The following is a 27584-nucleotide window of genomic DNA, read 5'->3' as shown; positions in this document are numbered from 1 at the left end:
GCATGCTGGGATACTGGGTCAGGCTGACAGATGGAGAGAAAACAGCCAAATCAGAGAAAGGAGGATATCTAATCCTTAATCCAGCGAGCCCCTCCCCCTGCACACACACACACACAATCGTGGAAACAAACACAGGATTAGGATTAACTGATGATCTTTAAATCGGTCAAAATTTGAATGGACTTTGGTTCACAGCTTGCGCCTCTCCTCTAAAGCTGACCTTTGACCTGCAGCTCAGCAGTCAGCTCCTCCTCCCTGTGAAGCTGCTGGCCCTTTAAGAGAGGAAGAGCACAGGATGAGCCCCCCCCTCACACACACACACACACACACACACCCTCCTCCTCCTCAGCTGCACATTGTTCTGTGGCTCCGGGAGAAGCCACTTCCTCCTGCTGCTGCTGCTGCTCAGCCCGCTGCAAACGGACAGACAGACAGTTTCAGTGCCTCCGACGGAGAGACGGCGTCTGTCTGTGTGTCCGACAGGATCAGCTGAGGGGGGCGGACACGCGAGCACAGACAAAGACTCGCAGACAGACGAACAGACTGGACGAATGGACTGACAGGATGCGGCACCGCTGGACCCTCGGGCTCGCCCCCAGGTAGGAACAAAGACTCTCCTCCTTTTTTCATGGATGCTCCTGCTCCTGTTGTCATGGTAACCATTTCCCAGTCTGAGGTCACGGAGAGGAGGAGGGCCGGTTTGTTACATCAGCCGGCACTTCCTGTTTTTACCTGCGTGATGTCATCAGACGTCTGCGGGTCACGTGACTGTAGAGCTTTTGTTTGTTTCAGCTGCAGCTGAGATTTTCACAATAAACAAACAGTATAATCAGCTTCCTGCTGACAGAAGCCTCGTGATCGATGAACGTCCACACTTACATGATAAAGCATCCTGACTCATTTACAGCTTTTAATCTTTTTAGAACTTTATTGTGAAAATTCCTCAAACCTGTTTGTAAAATATAAAAAAATGTTTATTTTATTCTGAAATCAGACATCACTGTGGAACAACAACAGCAGAGTTCTTGTTCAGATTGTTAAAACCTGTTTACAGCTGTCTGAGGTTCTCTGTTTAGACCTGTGGTTGGGGTGGACGTAGCTCTCTCTGGGGTTCTCTGAGGTTCTCTGGGGTTCCTCTGCATCTCTCTAAGTGCTGCTGGTTCTGTCAGAAAAGCTCTCCTGTCCGTAAGATCACAGTCTGGGATGTGTGTGTGGACCTCCTCAGGTTGGTCGTTCAGAATCTTTGGCTGGTTTGTTTTTATCCTCAGTGATACTTTGACCTCTGACCTCTCAGCGCTTCATTCATTGTCGTGTTTCTGCCCACGGTGACCTATGGGATTCAAACCAGCAGCCCTGGTTCACAGGTCACTTCCTCTGCGTCTGGCTGGCCTCAAACAGCTGATCAGCTCCTCCATCTTCTCCTCTGCAGGAGTCTGTGACACAGACAGTGTGAGCTCCTCACAGCAGGAGCTGACCTCTGACCTCTGACCGCCTCGTCATGCTCTGAGACTCTGAGAGAAATAACTGCTGTTGCATTAAAGCAGCCGGTCAACAGGAAAACAACCCCAGGAAGTCTGCTTCCTCACACACACACACACACACCCCTGCTTTGTCCTGACTGTGTGTGTGTGTGTGTGTGTGTGTGTGTGTGTGTGTGTGTGTGTGTGTGTGTGTGCGTGCGTGCGTGTGTGTGTGTGTGCGTGTGCGTGTCCTATTTCCTTTGTTTGACGGCCTGGTTGGGAGAACAACAACAACAGCACATGAGGATGTCTGTGAAGGCTCTCGGTCACCCAGGGTGGCTCTTAAGTTAAATCATGGTTCTAGCTGCGCACTTGCATGAAGAGGCGGGGCCGGCAGCATCTGACCAATCTAAAAGGAGCGTTTCATGGATCACGTGACTCTCCTTTCACAGAGGTGTCACTGCTCCGCAGATGTTATCAGATGACGATTGAAGACGTCTAATCTAACAGTGAATAATCTGAGCGACCTCAAAGGGTGATTCTGTTCATCAGGACGTTTCAGTGGGAGAAACCTTTCATCATCATCATCATCATCAGCTGACTTCTTCAGTCTCAGCTGACTGCAGGTTTCCTTTAAACAGGACGTTTGCACAATGACTGGAACCAGCCCACTGAAGGAGCTGGGAGGTCAGCTTGTGATCGTTAATCTGCAAACTGACCACAGCTATGAGAACCATTCACAGAGAGTTGATCACACACTGACCTCACAGCGTTGCAGGATGTACTTACGTGATGACTGAGCGTGATCGAGATATTTTAACAGGGTGCACCTCTAAGACAAGCTTTCTGTGTGATCAGCTGAGTCACCTTCTGGCTTCGATCAACCTGCTGCTGGGCTCTGAACACCACACCCTGAGGTGAGAGGTGTCATGATGGTCTCGTACCACGTTACATCTGTCTCCACTTGCATCCCAGTTAGGGAAGCGTAGTTCGTAAGAGATTACAGGACGACCCCACTCTCAGCGTGGACCAAGTGTGCTTGAGCTGTGTCTTCAGTGTGTGTAGAGTCCATCGTGTCTTTGTGTCTCGCTCCCTCGTCCCTTTGTGTCTTAGTCGTGTCACTGTGTTTCCTCTGTTCCTCTCCTTGTGTCTCATCCTTGACTCCCTGTTTGTCCATCTTGTGATGTGTCAAGCCTGTGTGTGTCTTAAGTCTGCCTCTCAGGGTTTCCTGTTTTATTTTGACAGTCTTGCGTCCCACGTTCAGCGCTGTGGTTTTTGCCTCCCCGTCTCATTTAGTCGAATTCGTTCCAGCTGTTTTTCCGTGTGTTTATTTTGCCTTTAGCCATAATAAACCTCTTGCTTTTGGTTGAACCCAGCCTCCTCTGTCTGCTGCACGATCTGCAGCCATAAAGCGTCTCGTTGTCTGCTTCACTGATAAACCGTCTCCCTGTTTTCAGCGAACATCAGATCACCTGTGCTCAGCTAACACACATTAGCCCTCCCACTTTACCTGTGGACCAATACAAACGCTCCGTCAGTGAAGCTGCTCTGTTCATTCAGCATCTGTTCACTTTAGCTGAGAATCATGTGACCCAGCAGCTGTAGCACCTGTTCTTTTCCAGGTGTTCTCATATGGGCGTGGCCTGTAATGTGACACTTTCATTATGATGCATGTAACATGTTACCATAGAAACTCATACAGATTTTTAGGAGGATGCTATTTCTTCTAACTGCAGCTGTTCATAGACAAACCGTCCTCTGAACATCGTTACGGCTCGTAGGAGGACACCTGTGTCTCTGACAAACCTCCTGTTATCAAAGAGGACAAACAAACCCAAACAAAGTACAAAGGCTGGGGAGCAAAGGAGAGGGGGCGGGGCTAAAGAGGAGGCCAAGACGTGATCAAAATTAGTCTCACTTTCTTGTTTTATCAAGTCTAGTTTCAGGTTACGTGACTCCGCCCACAGGTACGGGCCTCACCCAACAGCTGCACCTGTGGAATTGTTCCAGAGTGACCTCTGACCCCTGCTGTTTGCCCTGTGCTGAGCTGCAGCTCTCTCTCTCTTCACAGGTAGCCCAGCACTGAGGTGAGGTGTGACTGTTGGTTGCCATGGTGCCCAGGCCATCGTCAGGGGAACTATGGGGGCTCCACCTGATGCCCCCCCGGATCCTGGTGGACTGCTGCCTGCCTAACGGTACAGCCACGGGCGGATGTAAGCTTGGGTGTAGCTCTGTGACGTCATAATGTCGGACAACAGATGACATCATGACGTCACAGCTTTGTTTTTAAGGCTGAACACAAGCATCACTCGTACAGGCTTACCTTCGTCCTCTTTCAGCTCACCTGTAATATTTGTGTTTCTGTTGGATTGTATTTCCGTGGCGTTTCCATGGCGTTTTCATGCTGTTTCCATGACATTCCTCAGGTATGATGGTTAGCCTGGAGTGTCTGAGGGAAACTCCTCTCATCAGTATCAAGCAGCAGCTCTTCTCCGAGGCCAGGAAGTACCCCCTGTACCACCTGCTGCAGGTATACGCTCTTAACTTTGACCCCGCCCCTTCCTTCTATCTCAGTCCAACTATAAATTCCGGTCTCCGATTGGCCAGGAGGAGTCGTGCTACATCTTTGTGGGCGTGACCCAGGAGGCTGAGAGGGAGGAGTTTTACGATGAGACGAGGCGGCTGTGCGACCTGCGCCTGTTCCACCCCATCCTTAAGGTCATCGAGCCCCTCGGCAACCGTGAGGAGAAAATCCTGAACCGTGAGATCGGTAAGCGAACGCCCCATCACATGTAATCACACTATGACCTCATAGTCAGACTCCTCCCCCCACAGGTTTCGCCATCGGGATGCCGGTCTGCGAGTTTGAGATGATGAAGGACCCGGAGGTCCAGGACTTCCGCCGTTCCATACTGAGCGTGTGCAGAGAGGCCATGGAGGAACGGGAAGGAGGGGGGGCCCACAGCCAGGCGCTCTACGTTTACCCCCCCAACGTGGAGTCCAGTCCCCAGCTGCCCCAGCACATCTATAGCAAGCTGGACAAAGGTACTCCCACACCTGCTGGGCCCAGAACCACCCTGTACCTGTCTCTCCTGTGTGAGGTGCCGTGAGGGACATTATTACTGAAACACTGTCACTACTGAAAAACCTTTCAGTTGAACAGGAAGTTGTTTCAGTTGAACAGGAAGTTGTTTCAGTTGAACAGGAAGTTGTTTCTTGACAAGGAAACTGAAGGAAAAAGTGGTAGATTTCAAACAAACCACTGCACAGATGTCTACTCAGCAACCTGCCTAAGTGAAGCAGCTGCATTACTTAACACTATATTAGCCCCAGCACGAGTCAAATTTAGAATAACAGACGGGCATTATCCTGGTTATTTATTTGGCATGTGTGCTTTTTGTCTTTTTTAGCAAAGAAAATCTTAAAATCATCAATAAAACCAGGGAGAGAAGCTCAGCGCTCCTCCATGTAGCACAATGATGTTTACTCAAAAGTATGATGATGTTAATAATGTCTGAGACACCCAATGCAGATGATCCATATAAAAAATTATGATGTAATTCAAATAGTGGCACATCATTAATATTTAGGGAAATCCAATTTTTTAAGTTGCACCAAACACATTGTGTGATAGGGCAAAAAAAAGATGTCCTAGGGTTTCATGGTCATCAGTTTCATAAAGAACACTGATCCACCTCAAAGCCAAAGCTCTTTATTAGAAATTCTGCCACAGGATTAAAGTGTGTTTCTGTAACTTTAGGTAGAATAGGCTATTTCATAATTTTCAGTACGCTTTATCCAGTGTATATGAAATAACTACATTAGAACCATGTAACCATCCTGTATGACATATTTTGTCTTTGAAGAATCTACTAATTATACTCTTATTGCATTTTTATCAAACAGCTGACATTGCCCTGGCAATAAATTTGGGAGCACTGATGAGAAATTATTGTATATCATAAACTTTTAATCAAATGAAGCCGAGGCAGCGGGACCAGTGCACTAAATGTCTTATATTCTCTTTGAGTTTAGACAATATTTTTCTGAAAGGTCCGTGTAACTGAGAATGACACCGCTATCATCCACAAATCTGTCATGAATATAATCTTTTTGTTTAACCAGTCACTGTTGAAAATTGATTTTTGATTAAGTGTTATTACCCTATGATTCCATAAGGCTGAATTATGGGGAGAAGTTGTGGGTCGCTCATTTATTGTATCCCTTCACAAGCTGAGATCTTTCTATGTCATGGGTTTTATTCCTCCACAAAAATTGGAAAATAACTGTGTTAATGTTTTTTCTCAAAGATATTTTTATTGATTTAAAGCAACAAAGAAAAACAGGTACACACAGAATTGTTCAACAACAGACAAGTTTCACAGTGACTGTTTGGACTGAAATATTAGAACACAGATTAATGACACACTCACATGTCTAGTAATTGTTTACACCAGTTTACCCCCTACCCATACCACTTAGAACCCCTATCCCTCAGGCCAGGTAGGAAAACAAATAAAACAAAAGAAAAAAACAAACAAAGCAAGAAAAAAGAAAAAACAAACAACAGAAACAAAAAACCCAAACAACAAACAAACACACACAAAAATAAAAAATACAAAAAAACCATTGCAAATACAACACAAAAATAAGACAAACACACATGACTAGAAAAAAATAAATAAATAAAATAACAACATTTTTCTGTGTTAATGCTTTTAGAGGAGATATGTAGAGAGGGACAAGGATAAATCAATTTGGAGATGCCTCCAGCTTTAGATAGGATGTTTCTGCCAAAAATAGCGAGTCTCTGGTTAACCAGTGGCTGAGTGATGTCTTCATCTCCATGATACAGTTAGAAATATTAGTGTCTTCTCTGCTAATTGGGTTTTTTAGATATTATCAGCCCTATATATTTAACTTGAGGAGTCAGAGCTTGTATGAATCGGGTTCACATTTTTTGATACTGAGAGATAAACGAGCCCAGACCTCCCTCTCCACAGCCACCTGCTCCAGCTTATCCAGGGGAACACCAAGGCGTTCCCAGGCCAGCCGAGAGATATAGGCTATGTTCACTCTGCAGGTCTTGATGCTCAATTCAGATTTTTTGATCAAATCCGATTTTTTTGTCTGCTCGTTCACACTACAAATAAAATGTGACAGCAAACGTGCTCTAGTGTGAACGCTCAAAGCGGCCCGCATGCGCAAAAGAAGACGTCACACACAACGCGCTCTGTTTAGACCCAGAGCAACAGGATGTTTGACTGATGGACTTTAATATAAAGACTTCGGACTTTACGTTTCCCAAGTTTTGCTTTAAGTTATTTTGTTATTTACATAATAATGTAAATAACCTAATAATGATCCTTATTGCTGTTTTAGAGGAGCGCTGCTTCAAAGGATAGCTGCAGATTTCTGTCAGAATCTGCAGATTATACAGAACAAATAAAATGTTCACGTTTCTCCAACGTTGTCTTCCCAACAGTTTCACTGACATCTACACGGGATGGCCAGGAAGCGTTCGCGATGTCTTCTCTGGCGCTGATAATTGGCGTCTGTCTTGTGTCAGTGACGTAAAAGACGGATTTAATGCGACATGACCGTCAAACAGCAGTCGCTTTCTAAAACATCGGATATGTATCGGATTCAGTACCACATACGACGGTGACCCAGATCGGATTTGATGCGCTTTCGCCTGCAGTGTGAACGTAGCCATAATCTCTCCAGCGTGTCCTGGGTCTGCCCCGGGGCCTCCTCCCGGTGGGACATGCCTGGAACACCTCACCCAGGGGGCATCCTTGTCAGATGCCCGAACCACCTCAGCTGGCTCCTTTCGATGTGGAGCAGCAGCTGCTCTACTCTGAGCCCCTCCCGGATGGCCGAACTTCTCACCCTATCTCTAAGGGAGAGGCCAGCCACCCTTCGGAGGAAGCTCATTTCTGCCGCTTGTATCCGCGATCTCGTTCTTTCGGTCACTACCCACAGCTCGTGGCCATAGGTGAGGGTAGGGAGGAGAAGCTTTAGAGAAGCTTTAGTTTTCTCTACCTCGCATTTATCTTTCAAAAAAATAGACTTATCATCTGTGAATTGACTTATTTTGAAGTCTTTATTAAAAATTGATATTCCTTGTATGTCATGTTAACAACTGAGTTGCCAATATAAAAAGCTTAGGGGAAACAGGACATGCTTGCCAAATTCCCTGTTGCACCTTGAATCCATTCAAGGAAGCTACAGTATTGTTAAGTAATACATCTGCTTCACTTAGGCTACAAGCACAGCCGCCCCCACCCCCAGGTCCTGGACCAGTACCGGTCTGTGAGTCGTTTGGGTCGCAAGAGTCGAGGCTTTCAGGGTTTTTATCGTTTTTATATCGTTTATATTGTTAGCTCGGTTTCCCTGGGTCTTTTCCCGATGTTATGAATAAATCTGTTTTTTGGTAGCGGTACTGTATACCTGTCTGACTTGCTGTACCTGTCTGTGCAGGGCGCCTGATTGTGACCATCTGGGTGATCGTGTCTCCATCAAACTCCAAACAGAAGTACACCTTGAAGGTAAACCTGGACACTGAGCTGGTTCCTGAAACAATCAGAACAGGAAGTGAGGTAGTCACCAGGTGTGTGTGTGTGTGTGTGCAGGTTAGTCACGACAGTTTACCTGAGCAGCTGATCGCCGAGTCCATCAGGAAGAAAAGCCGATCGATGCACCTTTCACCTCAGCAGCTCCGCCTCTGCGTTCAGGAGTACCAGGGCCAGTACATCCTTAAGGTACGCCTGTCTGTCTGTGTCTACCTGTCTGGCCCCACACCTGTCGACTCACCTGTCTCCCTCCCTGTGTGCCTCTCAGGTGTGTGGCTGCGATGAGTACCTGCTGGAGAAGTTTCCTCTCAGTCAGTATAAGGTAACAGCTGATCCTGTGGCTTCACTGCACCTGTCACAGTTTGTCCTACACCTGACCTACCTGCTGCCCATAGTTCACATTAATGTCACGTACAGGACAGGTGAGACTGTCCAACGTGAGCTTAAAGTGTCATCCAGGATTAGGTGATCTTCAGTTCCTCACCTGTGTGTCTGCAGTACATCCGCTCCTGCATCATCGTGGGACGTCTTCCTCACCTGATGCTCGTGTCCAAAGACAGCCTCTACTCTCAGCTTCCCGCCTCAGGCTTCGTCACGCCTTCCTACAGGTATGGCCGTCACAGGTGTCACACCTGCAGGTATCACAGGACACAGGACAGGAGGTGACTTGAGCTGTGTGTGTTTCAGCCGTCGGACTCCTCAGCCGTCTCCCTGTCCAGGAGGAGGCGACGGTTCTCCTCCTCGCTCCTTGTGGGCCTTCAACACTCTGCTGAGAGTCCGGCTGCTCTGCGCCACGTACGTGAACGTGAACATCAGAGACATCGATAAGGTGAGTCGGTACTCGCTGCCTGGACCTGCCGCATCACATGTGGGGTCTAACAGGTGTTATCATGATCAAGCATCAGCCCTGACTCCAGTAATTATTACGTGCTTTGAGAAGCTTTAATGTTCAAAGAAGGACTCACAGGGTCGTAGCAGGAGGAGACCCAGGACTCTGCAGAGGTTCTGAGCACTGGGGGCCGGTTCACTGGACTGGATTAGATGTCTGGATGTTTGGGTGGATGGTTGGATCAGTCCCACCAAAACATCAGATAGGATTTTGTTGTGTGTGTGTAGATCTATGTGAGGACAGGGATCTATCACGGAGGAGAGCCGCTCTGTGACAACGTCAACACCCAGAGAGTGCCCTGCTCCAACCCCAGGTACGACACACCCAAACACACACGTTAAAACATCGGCCCCCCTCCTGTCGCTCCTTTTACCTGCCTGTCTGCAGCTAACTCTTACCTGTCTGTCTTCAGGTGGAATGAGTGGCTGACCTATGACATCTACCTGGCTGACCTCCCTCGTTCAGCCAGACTCTGCCTGTCTATCTGCTCTGTGAAGGGAAGGAAAGGAGCTAAGGAGGTAGGAAAGAAGGGAGTACAAGTGATCTGTGTAGTAAGACTGCTGGTTGAACCTGTCCCAGGTCGTTTCTCAGTACTCAAGTACGCAAGTCCGCACTCGTCCCACTCGTGCTTCTGAAGTTCCCACGGGGAATCTGGAGTTCCTGAGAACTGGAGGACGCGGCGATCGTTCTAATGTTGGAACGGGCGTGTACTTGATGACATCACAGCTCAGCTCCATTGTTTCCACTGTCACCACCCTTTAATTTAACTGTGATTGATATGCGCAATGGAAATTACACATGACATAAAAAACTGCACAAAGTAATAGATTTCTTTAAGAATATAATCTTTTTAAAGTATTTTGCAAAATGCCCTTTTACATATCATCTGCTTCACAGTCAGATGTGAACAGCTAAAAACTGTACACATGTATGCACAGTTCATGCTGCTTATTCAATAGAAACAAAGAGGTTAGAAAGCTTTTATTTTATTTTAGTAGATACTAAAACGTACCACAGACAGCTGCTGGGGTTTGGAAGAGAACTGAACTAATACTCCAAATATAATCAGATCATTGTTGGAGCAGCCGTCAGGATCTCCTCGTATCAACATGCTGTTTTTGTTTCCTCCTGGATTTAATTATTTTTATTGTTAGATTCAATTCAGAGTCAGCTGTTTAAATAAGAACAGCACATTTTACATCAGGTGAAATGACCATCGATGCATGCTCGATAGAAGGGGAGGAGCCAAGACACATCCTCTGTCTCACCTGTCTCACAGGAGCACTGCCCTCTGGCCTGGGGGAATGTAAACCTGTTTGACTACAAGGACATCCTGGTCTGTGGTAAGGTGGCTCTCAGCCTGTGGCCTGTTCCCCATGGCCTAGAGGACCTGCTCAACCCCATTGGAGCCGCGGGTTCAAATCCCAACAAGGTACCCAACAAGTTCTCTCAGACAGTAGAAATGTGTCTGATCCTGAAGTAAGTATTTAATGATGGTGTTGTGGTCTGCAGGAGACCCCCTGCGTGGAGCTGGAGTTCTCCTGGTTCAATCAGATCGTTGTTTTTCCTGACGAGCAGCAGATTGAAGAGCACGCCAACTGGACCATCAGCAGAGAGCTGGGCTACAACTACTGCCACGGCCTGGTAACTACAACATTAAAAACTCCCTCTCTGCCCCCCGAGGTTTGGTGTGTGTGTGAAATCCTCAGACCACGTCCTCTAAAGAGGTCCTATACAAAGATCCTCTACAGAGGTCTTCTACCAGAGGTCCTCTACAGAGGTCCTCTACAGAGGTCCTCTACAAGAGGTCCTCTACAAGAGGTCCTCTACAAGAGGTCTTCTACCAGAGGTCTTCTACAAGAGGTCCTCTACAGAGGTCCTCTACAAAGGTCTTCTACCAGAGGTCTTCTACCAGAGGTCTTCTACAGAGGTCCTCTACAAAGATCCTCTAAAGAGGTCCACTACCAGAGGTAGTCCTCTACCAGAGGTCCTCTACAAAGATCCTCTACAGAGGTCCTCTACAAAGATCCTCTACAGAGGTCCTCTACAAAGATCCTCTACAGAGATCCTCTACAGAGGTCTTCTACCAGAGGTCCTCTACAAAGATCCTCTACAGAGGTCCTCTACAAAGATCCTGTACAGGGGTCCTCTACCAGAGGTCCTCTACAAAGATCCTGTACAGGGGTCCTCTACCAGAGGTAGTCCTCTACAGAGGTCCTCTACAAAGATCCTCTACAGAGGTCCTCTACAAAGATCCTCTACAGAGATCCTCTACAGAGGTCTTCTACCAGAGGTCCTCTACAAAGATCCTCTACCAGAGGTCCTCTACAAAGATCCTGTACAGGGGTCCTCTACCAGAGGTCCTCTACAAAGATCCTCTACCAGAGGTCCTCTACAAAGATCCTCTACCAGAGGTCCTCTACAAAGATCCTCTATCTATCGGTAGTGGTTTCCTGTGTGCTCTCCTTCCATTAACAGTGCTCTTCTTCGGGGTCTTCCTCAAAGTGAACACAGTTGCTTTCCAGCTGTTCTCCAGCTGTTTTGCCTTTGGCTTCTTTTTGCCTCTTTGGGAATTGTGGTGTAATCTTTATAGGTTTCATCTCGACCGAAGAGCAGCAGCAGTCCTGTGCAGTTTGTGTTTCCGATGTTGTTGTGTGTTTTAGTTTGTCAGTGTTTACCTGTGACTCAGATCCAAATACAGAAGACTCAGCGATTGCCTCAGACTACCTGTCTCTCACCCGTCTCTCACCTCTCCCTCAGAGCAGCCGTTTGGCCTGTGACAGCAGTGTTTCGTCAGGCGATGCCGAGCAGCTTCGCTCTCTCTGCTCCAGAGATCCGCTGTACGAGCTCTCGGAGCAGGAGAAGGACTTCCTCTGGAGACACAGGTGAGAATGAATGTAATGGAGTGAACACCCTGCAGGTGTATTTTTGGAGGCATGTCCTCTGAACGCTGTGACCTTCTGAACCCACAGTTAAACCTCTGATCCAGGTACATTTGAACAGGTCTAAATAGTCCCAGATTTACCTAACGTGATCTTTGACACAGAAACTTTCTGGACCTTTCTGTCTGTCTGATTTTAGATGTCTGGCAGCTTCACGTGACTCTCTCTGTTTGTGCATGTTCCTGTCCACCGGCCTTGTCTACCTGTCTCTCCCCATTTGTCTACCTGTGTCTCTGCCTGTCTGTATCTCTGCAGACATTACTGTGTAAACATCCCAGAGTCTCTCCCTAAGCTGCTTCTTTCTGTCAAATGGAACTCCAGAGACGAAGTTTCTCAGGTACCGAACTTCCCATCACAGTCAGGGACAAATGCTTCAAACCCTCACTTTGACTCACCTGTCTCTCTGTCACCTGTCCCCTCCCTCAGATGTACTGTCTGTTGAAGGAGTGGCCTCTGATGGAGCCCGAGTCGGCTCTCGAGTTGTTGGACTGTAACTTTCCCGACCCAATGGTCCGAGAGTTTGCGCTGCGCTGCCTCGTGCAGGGCCTGACGGATGACAAGCTGTCGCAGTACCTGTTGCAACTTGTACAGGTGCGTGTGGTAATGGTAAATGGTAAAGGGTCTGCACACCTGCTGCTGTGTGCCTCACACAGTCCTCTGCAGCACACTGCAGACACACCTGGACTCCTCACCTGTCTGTGTACTGTCACATACATACACTTATCTTTCGTCTTTTGTCTCATGGTCTTTTCTGCAGGTGTTGAAGTATGAGATGTACCTGGACAATCCTCTGGCCCGTTTCCTGATAAAGAAAGCTCTGACCAATCAGAGGATAGGGCACTTCTTCTTCTGGCACCTGAAGTGAGTGCAAATGTCCTGGTGTTTACCTGAGGGATCTAACATGTCTGTTTGGTCATTTTTAATCTAACAGGAAGTGTTCTCACAGGTCAGAGATGCACAACAAGACGGTTTCCCGACGCTTCGGTCTGCTGCTGGAAGCTTTCTGCAGAGCCTGCGGGATGTACCTGAAGCACCTGAACAGACAGGTGAGCCCTGACACACCTGGTCTTCTGAGTCCAGTTCAACATGAGCTCCTTATCTAGTTTTTCTTAACCTAAGACCATCACCACACAACAAAAGTGTGTCTCAGCCCAGGATTTATCAGTCTACCTGTGAGATAGTTCACAGGAACCAGGAAGCCTTGGAAGACCAATCAGAAGCATGGACACATACTCACAGGAAGTATCATGCTGGAAAAATATTAGGTGGTTAAACACAGAATAGAGCGTGAAAATAACACAGAGCAGCAGAGTGAAACAGCAGTGTCAGTGATTAACGAAGCTTCTCTCACCTGGTCGTTTGTATAACTGAGCTACTAACACACCTGTATGTGCGTGTGTGTGTGCGTGTGTGCGTGTGTGTGTGTGTGTGTGTGTGTGTGTGTGTGTGTGCAGGTAGAGGCCATGGATAAACTGGTGAATCTGACCGACACACTGAAGCAGGAGAAGAAGGACGAGACTCAGAAAGTATGAAAACAAACAAAGCAACTTAAATCTGACTTGTGATTGGCTGACGGTGACGTGTGTTTCTGTACTGCGATTGGTTGTCAGACTCAGATGAAGTTTCTGGTTGAGCACATGTCTCGTCCAGATTACATGGAAGCTCTGCAGGGATTCGTCTCTCCACTGAATCCAGTTCACCAGCTGGGAAATCTCAGGTAGGCATAACTGGTTAAATAACTGCATGACTTCCTACCTGACCGATCATTGCATGACCAGATCTTTTAGTGTGTGTGACTATGACTAAGATCAGTGTGGATATTTATAGCTCTTGGTAGTGAAATGTGGGGTTTTCTAAATATAAAAGTGATTCATCTGCATATTGACCGACTTTAAGTGTTTTATTCTTTAAAGAGCTTCCTGACTGCATCAGCGTGTTTTCAGGCTTGAAAAACAACAAAGTAAAACAATGTTTAAAAAGTGTCGTGTGCTTTTAGGCTGGAGGAGTGTAGGATCATGTCCTCGGCAAAGCGCCCCCTGTGGCTGAACTGGGAAAACCCTGACATCATGTCCGAGCTTCTCTTCACCAACAACGAGATCATCTTCAAGAACGGAGATGGTAACGAGTTTGGCGCTAACTGTATTACTGCTGTTTACAGCTGTGCCAGGGCACTGTGGGTAACGTAGTGTGTTCTGTTACAGACCTGCGTCAGGATATGCTAACGTTGCAGATTATTAAAATCATGGAGAACATCTGGCAGAACCAGGGTCTGGACCTGCGGTGAGAGCCCGTGACATTAGCTGTGACATCACACCGACACCTGGCTAACGGAGCGTGTGTTTGTGTATTAGCATGTTGCCCTATGGATGCCTCTCCATCGGTGACTGCGTGGGTCTGATCGAGGTTGTGAAGAACAGCTTCACCATCATGCAGATTCAGTGCAAGGGAGGCCTGAAGGGGGCGCTGCAGTTCAACTCCAACACGCTGCATCACTGGATCAAAGACAAGAACCGCGGCGAAGCGTGAGCACACCCCTCTGCACACATGTTTGCATGAACACCTGTCTGCCCTCTGCTCACTTCCTGTCTGTCCCACAGGTACGATCGGGCCATCGACCTGTTCACGCGCTCATGTGCTGGTTACTGCGTTGCCACGTTCATCCTGGGAATCGGAGACCGCCACAACTCCAACATTATGGTGAAAGAGAATGGACAGGTGAGCCTCTGACCCCACGCCCTGACAGCTCTTCCTGGGACTGCAGCCGCCTAACTCTTTGTCTGCCTCCTCCAGCTGTTCCACATTGACTTTGGTCACTTCCTGGATCACAAGAAGAAGAAATTTGGCTACAAGAGGGAGCGTGTACCCTTTGTCCTTACTCAGGACTTCCTCATCGTCATTAGTAAAGGCATCCAGGAATCCACCAAGACCAAGGAGTTCGAGAGGTGCCCTGTCCCTCCTCTTTGCACCTCCTCCTGTCTCCCTCTGAGCCCGCCTCACTCTCTGTCTACCTGTTTAGGTTCCAGGAGATGTGCTACAAAGCATACCTCGCCATCCGTCAGCACGCCAGCCTCTTCATCAATCTCTTCTCCCTTATGCTGGGTTGCGGGATGCCTGAACTGCAGAGCTTTGATGACATTGCCTACCTGAGGAAAACCCTGGCCCTGGGTAAGACTGGAGTGACGGACGGGCAGGAGACAGGTGGTATTATGATGCTGTAGATGTCTAGAACTCCACCAATCCATGGTGGCAGCAGAGTGCCTGTTCTAAGCAACCATCTCCTGTCCATCACAGGGACAGTTCAGTACTTGGAACTGTCTGTAACCCGTCTGTCTCTAAGCCATCTGTCATAGACCGGCCTGTCTAAGGTCATATCCCAATTCATGGGTTGGATCCTCCTGAGGACCCGGCCTTCGTGGTCTACGTGGGCCGGGTCCTCAGAAGGTTGGGTAGGCCGGAAGTAAACGGCTGTGGAATTGAACGGTCTAGCCTTCAGATTAGCGTCACCGCTGTCTTGGTGGAGTTTAATAAACTCGGCGTAAATTCTCGACCATCTCACACTTCTGTTTAATCAGTTTTCTGTTTGACGTTTATTCAGCTGTGTGAAAACCACCCAGGGGATTAATTAAGTTTTATTTTATCTAATCTAATCTAATAACTTTAATCTCAGCCAAACCGATTGACTCACGAACAAATAAAACACTGAAAAAGCCCAACAATAACATTTTTAGGTTGTCTAAATGACTCTTATATTACATTTAACCTGAGTAGCGAAAGTCCGCGGTGATCTGAAAATGATGTGCCGGGAGTTGTGTCGTTCTCGGCGGCTTCAGTGACCCTCGAGCTCTCAGCTAGCTGTCGAGCTGGTGGGTAGCAGACGTCTCCAAAAACGTCGAAGCACTTTTGCAAATATGCGATATCTTGATAAACTGAGCAGATATTAGAAGTTTACACGCCCACATTCTCGCCTGAAAATATTTTAAAAGTTTATTTTTTGGGGGGTCCTTTGTCCCTCTTTGGGGGGGGAAACTCCCACTAGGTTTAAATCTGGGACTCCCCACCATTTGACCCTAGAACTGAAGAAGCTTCTCAAATGAGAGGTGAATCATCTTCAAGCAACTTAAACAAGTCCAGACGCTTTTCTTTCCAAGCTCCTTAGATTAATACCAGTAATTTTAAAACTTAGTAGCTGCCGCCATTGCCGGAAACTGGAGTTTGGCTGGGCCACGCTATGATTTCTGGGATATGGTGGGCCACGATGGACACACCTGACCCATCCTTCAAATTCGGGTAAAAGGAGGCCACACTTGTCGGCTGCATTCAGAGGAGTCTACGAATTTGGACAGCCTTCGGCGCGTCGCTGTGACGTAATCGGTCTACAAATGTGTCCTCAGGAGGATGCAGCCCATGAATTTGGACACGACCTGTAAGTCTTTTCTTTAACCAGTCTGTCTCTAACCCATTTGTCTGTCATTCAGAGAAGAGCCAGCAGGAGGCACTGGAGTACTTCACCAAGCAGATGAACGACGCTCACCACGGCGGCTGGAGCACGAAGATGGACTGGATCTTTCACACCATAAGACACATGCCCAATGAGCACTGACACACACCCACACTGGTGTGTTTGTTTACTGCACTACTGTGATGATTATGATACTAATGATGATGATGATGATGACAGACTCGTCATCTGATGTCATAGATTTTCTTTAGAGGTTTTTTGTCCTTGTGTCTTTTGGACGGTTGTCATAGAAATATGAATCTCAGGGTCAAAGGTCAGTGGGGTTTTGATGATGCCAAAGGCAGGCTGGGAAAAAATGACGATGCTGATGATGAAGGTGACGTCACAAAAGTCTTCCAATCGGTGCTACTGTTAGCTTGTTAGCTGCTGTACTTTTCAAAAACAGTCAAACTTTATTGAGTGAAATTTTATTGACAAGCAGCTGTAACTTCATAAAATGTTATTTTTGAGTGACATAACTTTATTGAAACCAGCAAAGTGAACACTGTGGTCACTGTGAGAGCAATAAAACTTCCAATAACCAATCAATATTTAGATTATGACAATCAGTTCTGACCAGTAGGAAGGCAGAGCTGACCAGCTGTGGGCGGAGTCATTGTGATGATGCAGTCTAGAGACTTAAGATACCTTCAGAGTTTATTGGAAGTATCTTTTGGAGTATTTTGTTGATTTGAACCCACTTAAACAGATTTTTACGATCAGCATATCATCCTCGTTAATCAGGGATCAAAGTACTCGACAATCTGAACCAATCAGCTGCTGCCGTTAGCCCTTAGCTAGTCTACTTAGCATTGTTAGCTGTTGGCTCATGAGTCATGCTGAGATAGTTAGCATTAGCCTGTTAGCTATTAGATAGCTGAGTTGTTGCACTGGATAAAGGAACTGTGGGTAGGTTTAGTTACCATAGTGAAAACCCCGTCCCTCTAATCTCATTGGCTGCCAGTTCCTAGGGCAGGGCTACATTCAAATAGTTTTATGTGAAGGTTTTTTCCTGTTCAGGTGAGAGATCAAAGCCCCGCCCCCTGCTGCATGCTAATCATTCATTGCTGACATCATCGACTGTGATGGTTACTATAGTGACTGATAACACACGGGGAGATGTGATGTGTTTGTTTCCATGTGATCAGTATTGATTGTTTTCTGATGTATTAATGATTTTTAACTAATTGGTTTCTTCATGTATTGATTTGTGATGTTATTGATTCTTCTTGACCCTCTGACATAGGAGAGCAGGTCACCTGAAGGGCGGAGCCTGATGTTATAACACCATGCCCAGGTGTTAAAGCACTTATTGATCAGTGTTATTATGGATTATTGTTGTTTTGTTGTTTCAAAATAAAAGTTTAACTGGTGTGTGTGTATGTGTGTGTGTGTGTGTGTATGTGTGTGTGTGCTTTACTCACCTGAGACATGTTCAGTTCCTCTGACGTCCAGCAGGTGCTGCTGTGACCTTTGAGTCCTAACTGCTCTTTTTTTAAAATGAAATAAATAAAACTAAAATAATAAGATATTTCACCGTATTTCAAGGAAAATAAATGCAAATAACTCTGGGTATTAATCAATCCATGATATATGACATCTTTTTTTTCCAAGCTCCTTAGACAGCATTTGACACTGTTGACCACACAATCCTATTAAATTAGGGGTCCCCAATCCCAGTCCATGAGGGCCGGTGTCCCTGCAGGTTTAAGATGTGTCCTTGATCCATCACAGCTGATTTAAATAGATAAATAACTGTCTTGTCTCCAGAGGCCTGGTAATGAACTAATCATGTGATTCAGGTGTGTTGACCCAGGGTGAGATCTCAAACCTGCAGGGACACCGGCCTCGTGGACTGGGATTGGGGACCCCTGTATTAAACCATCTAAAGACATGTGTTGGGTTTGCACTTGTACAAACGTATACATGTATTATGTTCACATATGTGTGCTTGTGTGTGAATGTGTACACTCTTGTATATGTATGTGCATATTTGCATGTACACATATATTTTTACAAACATATGGGATGTCACAATGTTTTCTATTTTTTCATCTTTCATCTATTTTAATTCTTTTTATTTGATTATGCTATCCTTCTGTTCAGCACTTTGGCGGACACTTGATGCCCTTTAAATGTGCTTTATAAATAAAGATCACTTGACTTGAGAAGCATACATTAATGCAGAGAAGTGTATTTTCGTTTATCGTTTTTTTAATGTATTGATTGTGCATTGTTGGTCCTCCATATATTAATAAATATAATTTTGTAGTTTATGCACTATGGGTCCGCCATAATATTTATATATCACTTATTATTATTTTTAATGAAGTCAATTATCCCGCGTTGATCCTCCATACTTATGGACATAATGTTTCGCTTTTATAACCTTTCGTGAAAGTGCGATTAGTGACCATTATCAAATTTGTCCCTTCGCGCCTTCCGTCCACTGTTCCGCCGTAAGCATGCGCATTGACAGAAGCCGTCACCGCAGTCCAGTGTGTTGAGTAGAAGCCGAGTAGGGACAATAGATTAAAAATAGAAAAGTACAGGTGATACAGGCGGAGATAAGGAGCAGAACGAGAGACGGAGGAGAGATGGATCAGTTGGAGCGGTAAGGCTCACCTTTGACCCGGAAATAACTGCAGATAACGCTCGAGCACGTAGAGCTAGCATCCAGTGTGATTCATTCAAACTTTATTTAAACAGACTGCGTGAAATAAGAGTTAGCCGTTAACAACAGCGTTTTTATCCAGGCAGTCGGGGTCTAAACTTTATTGACACAGCCTCCCTGAACAGTCCGGTTGTTTCGGAGCGTGAGACGGTCGCGTGCGCTGTTGTGTACAAGTGAGAGGACCTGTGGAGGTGTGACGTCAGCGCAGGGCTCCGTCTTTTAAATGGAGTTTAGGAAGGACATGTGAGATAAAGGGGCGACTTCACCTGTGAGTAGTGACGGTGCGGTGTGTCGAATCTTTCCAGCCAATGGTTTCGGGCGCACGAAGCCCCGTTTAACAGCTCACTGCTGCCATCTGCTGGTCGTTCGGTGTACAGCAGCCCTGCTGTGATAACACATGCAGGCTACATATCAGTGGAAAAGCAAACGTAAAGATGACTCAAGCATTTTAGCTGTTCGTCCACCATAAACCATGGGCACGTCCCTCAGGTGACACCTGGGATTACCTGCTGAGTACTTCCTGTTTGTCTTTCAGTCCCCAAGATGACAACGCACAGGAGACAGATTGTCACGTTGACAATGCCGATGGAAACAACAACAACAACAACCGGCGCAAGGTAACCTGTTCCTCTGTTTTACCTGGTTACCTGTTCACGCCGTGCTCGTGTCTGTAGGCACATTATGTTATCCCAGGTGGAAGTCTCGCTGAGACACGTGGCGTTAGAGGACAGACAACAGTTGTGTTTGTGGATATATGACTGACTGTAATTATGCATGAAATCATCACATCTCTGTAGGATTAAACTGTTTGAACATTATAAGTGCTTCATAAAAACAATGTCACGTGACTTTGCTGACAGGAAGCTAAAAGTATTGTTTAATGTTCCTGTTGGAACTTTTGTATCGCCGCATAAATAAGAGTCATAAAACTCAGCACTTACTTTTAAATGTTTACTCTTCGGCCGCCCCACTTTATCCTCTGCTGTGCTATGAATCCTGGGATATGATGTGCCAACCCACATCATAACCCATCCTTGAAATCTGAGGGAAAGGACGACGCATTTGCAGCAGCCTTCGTCACGTCACTGTGACGTAATCGGCCCTCTGAAGGACAGCCTTGAGTTTAGACACTCTTAAAACCCTCAGACTGTGAGGGCCTGATTGGTCAGCAGCTGTGATGTGTGTGTTTTGTAACCTGCAGACGGTGTGTCCAGGTGCAGGTGAGCACCCCCTGCAGTATAACTACACCTTCTGGTACAGCAGGAGGACCCCGAGTCGTCCCGCCAGCTCTCTGAGCTACGAGCAGAACATACGACAGATCGGCACCGTGGCCTCGGTACGTATGGACAGCTTTCTGTGAGGACACGCCTCCTCTGAGACCACACCCCGTCAGCTTTACTGATAGTTTCAGTCTGACACGATTTTATTTCTTCTCTCTCTGATTCAGTCACATGATCAGTCTGACCGGATCAGTAAGTCTGTGCGATCGATCGTTCTGATAGCCAATAATGTGTGTTCAGGTGGAGCAGTTCTGGAGGTTTTACAGTCATCTGGTGAGGCCAGGTGACCTGAGCGGGCACAGCGACTTCCACCTGTTCAAGGAGGGCATCAAACCCATGTGGGAGGTAACTAAGTACCCAGTACTCCTGCAGTACTCCTGCAGTACTCGTGTAGGACAGATTTGTGCTGCTCAAATGAAAGTACAACAATAAAATCATCATAGACACACAACACATGCAGGGCTGCAGTGACATCACCACGAACCAGACACGCCTGTGTGAGGCCACACCCACACCAAGAAAGTACTAATGAAGGAAGCATCAATGAATTCTTAGTGAAGTGCTGATGAAGATGAGGGGTATCCATCCATCTTCCTTCACTGGGGGGCAGGTCACGGGGCAGCAGCCTGAGCAGAGCGTGCCAGACCTCCCTCCTGCTGGCCGCCTCCTGGAGAACACGACAAGCGCACCTTGCCCAGGAGGCTCAGCTCTCTCTTCACCACCGTGGACCGGTGCAGCATCACTGCAGCCGCTCCAGTGCGCGCTGTAGGACACCACCTGATGAAACCAACAGAACCAATCTGCACGAAAGCCAGAGACGAGATTCTTGGCTGCGCCTGTAAATTCTGTACATGAAGATTCTGAACAGAATCGGTGAGAGTACCATGTCCCACCAGGAACTAGTCCTACCTACTGACGGCTCTGCGGACCAAGTTCTTGCAATGGTTGCTTAAGGATTAAATGGCCCGTAGTACGGCGATGGGCCCCTGTCCCTTTCCCTGGCTGTGCCCAGCTACATCCTGGGCCTGGCTCCAGGGCGTGGCCCTGGTAACCCCAGGCAGGGGGAACTGTTTCCTGGGTGAGCTTCTCATGGAGGTTTTTTAATAACTCTTTGTCTGGTCCCTAAACCCATGTCCAGAAAGGTAGCGCTTCACAGACGAGCGGTCCCACAGCTGTACACAAAAGGCTAAAAGTAACATGAACGTTAGGTCATAGTCAATACAACAGATTAAATAAAACACGTGAAAATAAACAATACATAATAAGTCAACTAAGAATTCTTAACAGAAAAGCTGTTTTAACAGAAAAGTATTAACTGCTCATCAGTGTACTCGAGTACTGCAGGAGTAATCCTGGAGATGTACTCATGCGCTAAAGGAGTACTGATACTGCAGCAATCCCGTACCGCCCCCTGCTGTGCTGCTCGTACCAGTTGTCCCAGATAACTTCCTGCAGTGATGTTAGAGCTGTGTGGTCACATGACTGATGCACTCAAACTCCCCCCTGTGTCTCCTACCTGTGTCACCTGTTGTGTCTGTCTCACCTGTGCAGGACGAGTCTAACCGCAGTGGGGGGAAGTGGATCATCCGGCTGCGTAAGGGTCTGGCGAGTCGGTTCTGGGAGAACATCATCCTGGCCATGCTGGGCGAGCAGTTCATGGTGGGAGAGGAGATCTGTGGGGCTGTGGTCTCCATACGCTTCCAGGTAACCACACAACCACTGCAGCACTGTGTTACTGCAGGGCTGCTGCTCTGAGTCGGAGTGAGGCACAGCGGAGACCTTCTCTACCAGAGATCAGGGCTCAAACTGGGATTCGGTGCTGTCCAAGTAAAACACAATAGAACTGTGTTACTAAAGTGCAGCTAGTGATGACTGTGGAAGTCTGTGGAGTCAAGCAGAGAGAGGACTTCTGTGATTGTTACCAGGGTTACCCAGTGCTGGTGTGCTGGTCCCCTTTTTTTAATAAGAATGAAACTACACTGAGCGTCATGCTCAGTGCTGAATTCCACTTTCAGAGCTCAGGGACCTCCCACGACATCTTTCAAAGTAAAAGTATTTCCAGTCTGGATCATGTGATCTGATCAGTGGGTAGCGTGGGTTCAGCTGGACGGGTGGGGTCTTGTTTGGCCTCAGTGTGTCCTGTATGGAAGACTGTGGCAGCAATGTTGTCGAGCTGTGTTCACAGACCAAATCAGTGAGTCCGATATATGAGCGCTGGAAGTGAGCTCAGAGGAGAGCTGCTGCTCCTCCACTGACAGGAGTCTGCTCCTTTAGCCTAAGCTTAAAATGAGACGGTCTGTCTCCCAAATCCAAACTGGTTCCCCGAGTTGTGCTCTGATGCATCCATCGGAGTATGTGTGTAAATATTAGATAGGAAAAAGGACTTGTGTGGATGGGCGAACCAGGCACGCTGTGCTCAGAGTAGGAAAGTGATATAGGAGAACCAGTCCATTCACCATTTCCTGTCAGAGGCCATAAGAAGATCATTTGTAACCTTCACTAAAGCTGTTGCTGTGCTGAGCTCTGAAACCTGACTGAAACTCTTCAATGAGCCTCTGCAGATGATCTGTTAGCTGTTGGCCTATAATTAGCTAAGATTAGCTGGGTTTAAACAAGCTTGAAGGCCTGTGGTACGTTTATGATAGCATCTGACCTCTGACCTGTCTGTAACCCGTCTGTCTGTCAGGAGGACATCCTGTCGATCTGGAACAGGACGTCCAACGACCAGACGACGACGTCCAGAATCAGAGACACTTTGAGACGAGTCCTGAACCTTCCAGCTAACACCATCATGGAGTACAAGACCCACAACGACAGCCTCAGGTACTACCACTGTGCTAGCACTGTTACTGCTGCTAACACTGTGCTGCTCAGGTTGGTTGATGCTTTGAGTGTATTCATATGAACCTGACGGTGATCAAAGTCACCTGTCTCAGCTCTAAACCATCTGTACTTAACCCTTTAAAACCAGTTAGAGCGGCACGCTCCGTTTTGCCTAACCATTTTTAAATCCCGGTAGAACCGGAACCGTGTAAGCTAGCGCAATAATTTTTTTTGCATATGAAACCAGAGGAGTTGTACTTACATCTGATGCCATCAGCTTGTCCTCGGTCACAGTTCCCTTCCACATATAGCTTTGCAAAAACTGCATAAAAAGCACTTGCAGCAACAAAAACATAATATCCCAGAAACACGCTTTGCCGATCCGATCAGCTGTTCGTAACACTTCCTACGTTAGAATAGACGTCAGCATGAGCTATCGCATGTCCGCCATTACCTGCCCGAAACCGGAAGTGACGTCATTTTCTCAGAAAATGTAGTTTTTTACTTGTAGGCCTTTACCGATGTTTTTAAAAGTCATGTTTGACTTCATGCTTTTCTGAATAGTTGCTGGGATGCTTAGGACTCAAATCGCGCTGCTTTAAATGGTTTATTTTGACGCACCTGCTGTTTTCTCTGCAAATTTGCATTATAGGATTGGTTTTCGTTTTTCCTGCAGTATATAAAAATTGCTGTATCTCAAAAATAAAACTATGAAGACACAAAATAAATTCCCTGTGGTGGGAAACTATTTGTGCAACTTTTTTGGATTTACAGTTTTGAGGGATAAACCTCTTAAATTTCTCTATTTAGAAATATATGTTAAAAAAATAAAAACGATTTTCAAATTTTTTGTACTTTATTGCAGCGGTCCCCAACCGTTTTTGCGCCACGGACCGGTTTATGCCCAACAATATTTTCACAGACTGGCTTTTAAGGTGTCAACAAAATAAAACTAGTACCGGTACCAAAAAAAATAAGATTTATTCATAACACATGTGAAAAGATTCGATCCCTATACAACAGTTGTAAGAGCTTGGTTCGCATTGCCGGCAATAAGTCGGACTCGTTCCCGGTGGGTGATGGGCTCCGCCAGGGATGCCCTTTGTCTCCGGTTCTGTTCATAATTTTTATGGACAGGATTTCTAGGCGCAGCCAAGTGGCGGAGGGCTTTCGCTTTGGTGGCCTCAGAATCTCATCTCTGATTTTTGCAGATGATGTGGTTCTGTTGGCTTCATTGGGTGAGGGCCTCCAGCTCGCACTGGAACGGTTCGCAGCCGAGTGTGAAGCAGTGGGAATGAGGATCAGCACCTCCAAATCTGAGGCCGTGGTTCTCAGCCGGAAAAGGGTGGAGTGCCCACTCCGGGTCGGGGATGAGTTCCTGCCCCAAGTGGAGGAGTTCAAGTATCTCGGGGTCTTGTTCTCGAGTGATGGGAGAAGGGAGCAGCGTAAATAAGCTTCCTCCGAAAGGTGGCTGGCCTCTCCCTTAGAGATGGGGTGAGAAGTTCGGCCCTCCAGGAGGGGCTCAGAGTGGAGCAGCTGCTGCTCCACATCGAAAGGAGCCAGCTGAGGTGGTTCAGGCATCTGACAAGGATGCCCCCTGGGCGCCTCCTGGGTGAGGTGTTCCAGGCATGTCCCACCGGGAGGAGGCCCCCAGGACACGCTGGAGAGATTGTATCTCTCGGCTGGCCTGGGAACGCCTTGGTGTTCCCCCGGATAAGCTGGAGGAGGTGGCTGGGGAGAGGGAGGTCTGGGCCTCTTTGCTTAGGCTGCTGCCCCTGCGACCCGGCCTCGGATAAAGCGGATGAAGATGGATGTGAAAAGACCAGGAAAACCGAGTTAACGATAAAAACGATAAAAATGATAACAAAATAACGCTGAAAACCGATAAAAACCCTGAAAACCAGACATTTCACACCTGAGCCTCAACTCTCGCAGCCCGGTACCAAACGACTCACGGACCGGCACCGGTCCGAGGCCCGGGGGTTGGGGACCGCTGGTTCATCAAATGTATGTGTCCTCCCTGTAAACCCACTGTTACCCCTCTGTCCACTCTGTAAACCCACTGTTACCCCTCTGTCCTCCCTGTAAACCCACTGTTACCCCTCTGTCCTCCCTGTAAACCCACTGTTACCCCTCTGTCCTCCCTGTAAACCCACTGTTACCCCTCTGTCCACTCTGTAAACCCACTGTTACCCCTCTGTCCACTCTGTAAACCCACTGTTACCCCTCTGTCCTCCCTGTAAACCCACTGTTACCCCTCTGTCCTCCCTGTAAACCCACTGTTACCCCTCTGTCCACTCTGTAAACCCACTGTTACCCCTCTGTCCACTCTGTAAAGCCACTGTAAACACTCAAGCGTGTTTAGAGAGCAGGAGGATTGCAGCAGATGGTAAATGGCTTGTATTTGTATAGCGCTTTATGTAGTCCCTAAGGACCTCAAAGCGCTTTACACTACATGCAGACATCCACACACATTCACACACTGGTGATGGCAGCTACATCGTAGCCACAGCCACCCTGGGGCGCACTGACAGAGGCGAGGCTGCCGGACACTGGCGCCACCGGGCCCTCTGACCACCACCAGTAGGCAACGGGTGAGGTGTCTTGCTCAAAGACACAACAAACCGTCAACCTTCCGATTACAGGACGAACTGAACTCTTGAGCAACGATTGCCCAGATGACACTAATTCTGTGTTTAAACTAACAGCTGTGCTTGTCACTGCTGACTGGTGAAATGCATTGTGGGAAACGATGCTGATAAAGCAGTGAGACCTCTTCTGTCTTCTGTTTCAGGGACAACTCGAGCTTCAGGAACACCAAGATCTCTGTCTGAGGTCACCGGGGTCAGCCCAATGGCCCTCTGACCAATCAGGAACTGCCGTGGTGTTACTCTGCTCTCTCATTGGCCAGAGGATGGCCACATGGACCAATAAACTGACTGAACTGGACTGACGGTGTTAGTTTGTATCTCTGAAGTTTGTGCTGGTGTAAATAAAACTGAGTCTTCTTTAAACTCTGAGTGTGACTCTTTAATCCCAGCTGGCACCTCCGGGTCCCAGAGCAGTATAAAGACCTGTCCCAGGATATTCCAGGATGGTAGCTGAGACTAATCTGGGTCTATTCCAGGCTGCAGTCCAGCAGGGAGCTGAGCAGATGGACTTGATCCAGGCCGGGATTAGCAGATCGGAGGTACCATCATCGGTACCTGATCCAGCTCACCTGTCTGATCGCATGATTCACCTCCCCTGCTGCTCCTTACACAGGAAGACGCCCTCTTACCACAGGCTGTGACACTACAGCGAGGTGCTGACATCATCAGCAGGAAGTGAAGACGTGACAACAACACAGGTGGATGCAAAGTTCCTCTCTCTCCACTGTAAGTGAATGTAGCTCGACCATGATTCTCTCTCTCCACTGTGAGTGGATGTAGCTCGACCATGATTCTCTCTCTCTCCACTGTAAGTGGATGTAGCTCGACCATGATTCTCTCTCTCCACTGTGAGTGGATGTAGCTCGACCATGATTCTCTCTCTCCACTGTGAGTGGATGTAGCTCGACCATGATTCTCTCTCTCTCCACTGTGAGTGGATGTAGCTCGACCATGATTCTCTCTCTCTCCACTGTAAGTGAATGTAGCTCGACCATGATTCTCTCTCTCTCCACTGTGAGTGGATGTAGCTCGACCATGATTCTCTCTCTCTCCACTGTGAGTGGATGTAGCTCGACCATGATTCTCTCTCTCCACTGTAAGTGAATGTAGCTCGACCATGATTCTCTCTCTCTCCACTGTGAGTGGATGTAGCTCGACCATGATTCTCTCTCTCTCCACTGTAAGTGGATGTAACTCGACCATGATTCTCTCTCCTCTCTCTCTCTCCACTGTAAGTGGATGTAGCTCGACCATGATTCTCTCTCTCTCCACTGTAAGTGGATGTAACTCGACCATGATTCTCTCTCCTCTCTCTCTCTCCACTGTGAGTGGATGTAGCTCGACCATGATTCTCTCTCTCCACTGTGAGTGGATGTAGCTCGACCATGATTCTCTCTCTCTCCACTGTAAGTGGATGTAGCTCGACCATGATTCTCTCTCTCTCCACTGTAAGTGGATGTAACTCGACCATGATTCTCTCTCCTCTCTCTCTCTCCACTGTAAGTGGATGTAGCTCGACCATGATTCTCTCTCTCTCCACTGTAAGTGGATGTAACTCGACCATGATTCTCTCTCCTCTCTCTCTCTCCACTGTAAGTGGAGGTAGCTCGACCATGATTCTCTCTCTCCACTGTAAGTGGATGTAGCTCGACCATGATTCTCTCTCTCTCCACTGTAAGTGGATGTAACTCGACCATGATTCTCTCTCCTCTCTCTCTCTCCACTGTAAGTGAATGTAGCTCGACCATGATTCTCTCTCTCCACTGTGAGTGGATGTAGCTCGACCATGATT

The 27584-nt window shown here is 47.4% G+C and overlaps 2 protein-coding genes across 2 annotated transcripts; both read left to right on the top strand.

The window, feature by feature from the left end:
* Nucleotides 1-26: 26 nt before the first annotated feature.
* zgc:158659 (phosphatidylinositol 4,5-bisphosphate 3-kinase catalytic subunit alpha isoform) lies at nt 27-18540 on the top strand. Its single transcript, XM_014413001.4, has 28 exons — nt 27-599; nt 3532-3655; nt 3887-3990; nt 4068-4230; nt 4296-4505; nt 7944-8011; nt 8096-8224; nt 8304-8357; nt 8534-8643; nt 8723-8864; nt 9152-9237; nt 9337-9442; nt 10204-10356; nt 10437-10568; nt 11685-11809; nt 12122-12203; nt 12293-12457; nt 12624-12727; nt 12813-12912; nt 13321-13392; nt 13477-13583; nt 13863-13984; nt 14068-14146; nt 14218-14388; nt 14464-14581; nt 14657-14808; nt 14883-15031; nt 16342-18540. Exons 2-28 carry the CDS (start codon nt 3571-3573, stop codon nt 16464-16466), a joined length of 3213 nt encoding a protein of 1070 aa, XP_014268487.3. The 5' UTR covers nt 27-599; nt 3532-3570; the 3' UTR covers nt 16467-18540.
* Nucleotides 18541-18788: 248 nt separating this feature from the next.
* Nucleotides 18789-26155, top strand: eif4e2rs1 (eukaryotic translation initiation factor 4E family member 2 related sequence 1). The gene is made up of 7 exons (XM_024800690.2): nt 18789-18978; nt 19574-19655; nt 20240-20374; nt 20559-20663; nt 21870-22022; nt 23005-23141; nt 25936-26155. Exons 1-7 carry the CDS (start codon nt 18962-18964, stop codon nt 25973-25975), a joined length of 669 nt encoding a protein of 222 aa, XP_024656458.1. The 5' UTR covers nt 18789-18961; the 3' UTR covers nt 25976-26155.
* The last annotated feature ends 1429 nt before the right edge of the window (nt 26156-27584 follow it).

This window comes from Maylandia zebra, linkage group LG3 (assembly GCF_041146795.1).
Source record: "Maylandia zebra isolate NMK-2024a linkage group LG3, Mzebra_GT3a, whole genome shotgun sequence".
NCBI classification, from domain to species: domain Eukaryota; kingdom Metazoa; phylum Chordata; class Actinopteri; order Cichliformes; family Cichlidae; genus Maylandia; species Maylandia zebra.
The sequence above is the reverse complement of the archived record's forward strand: the minus strand, read 5'-3'. Positions and strand labels throughout refer to the sequence as shown.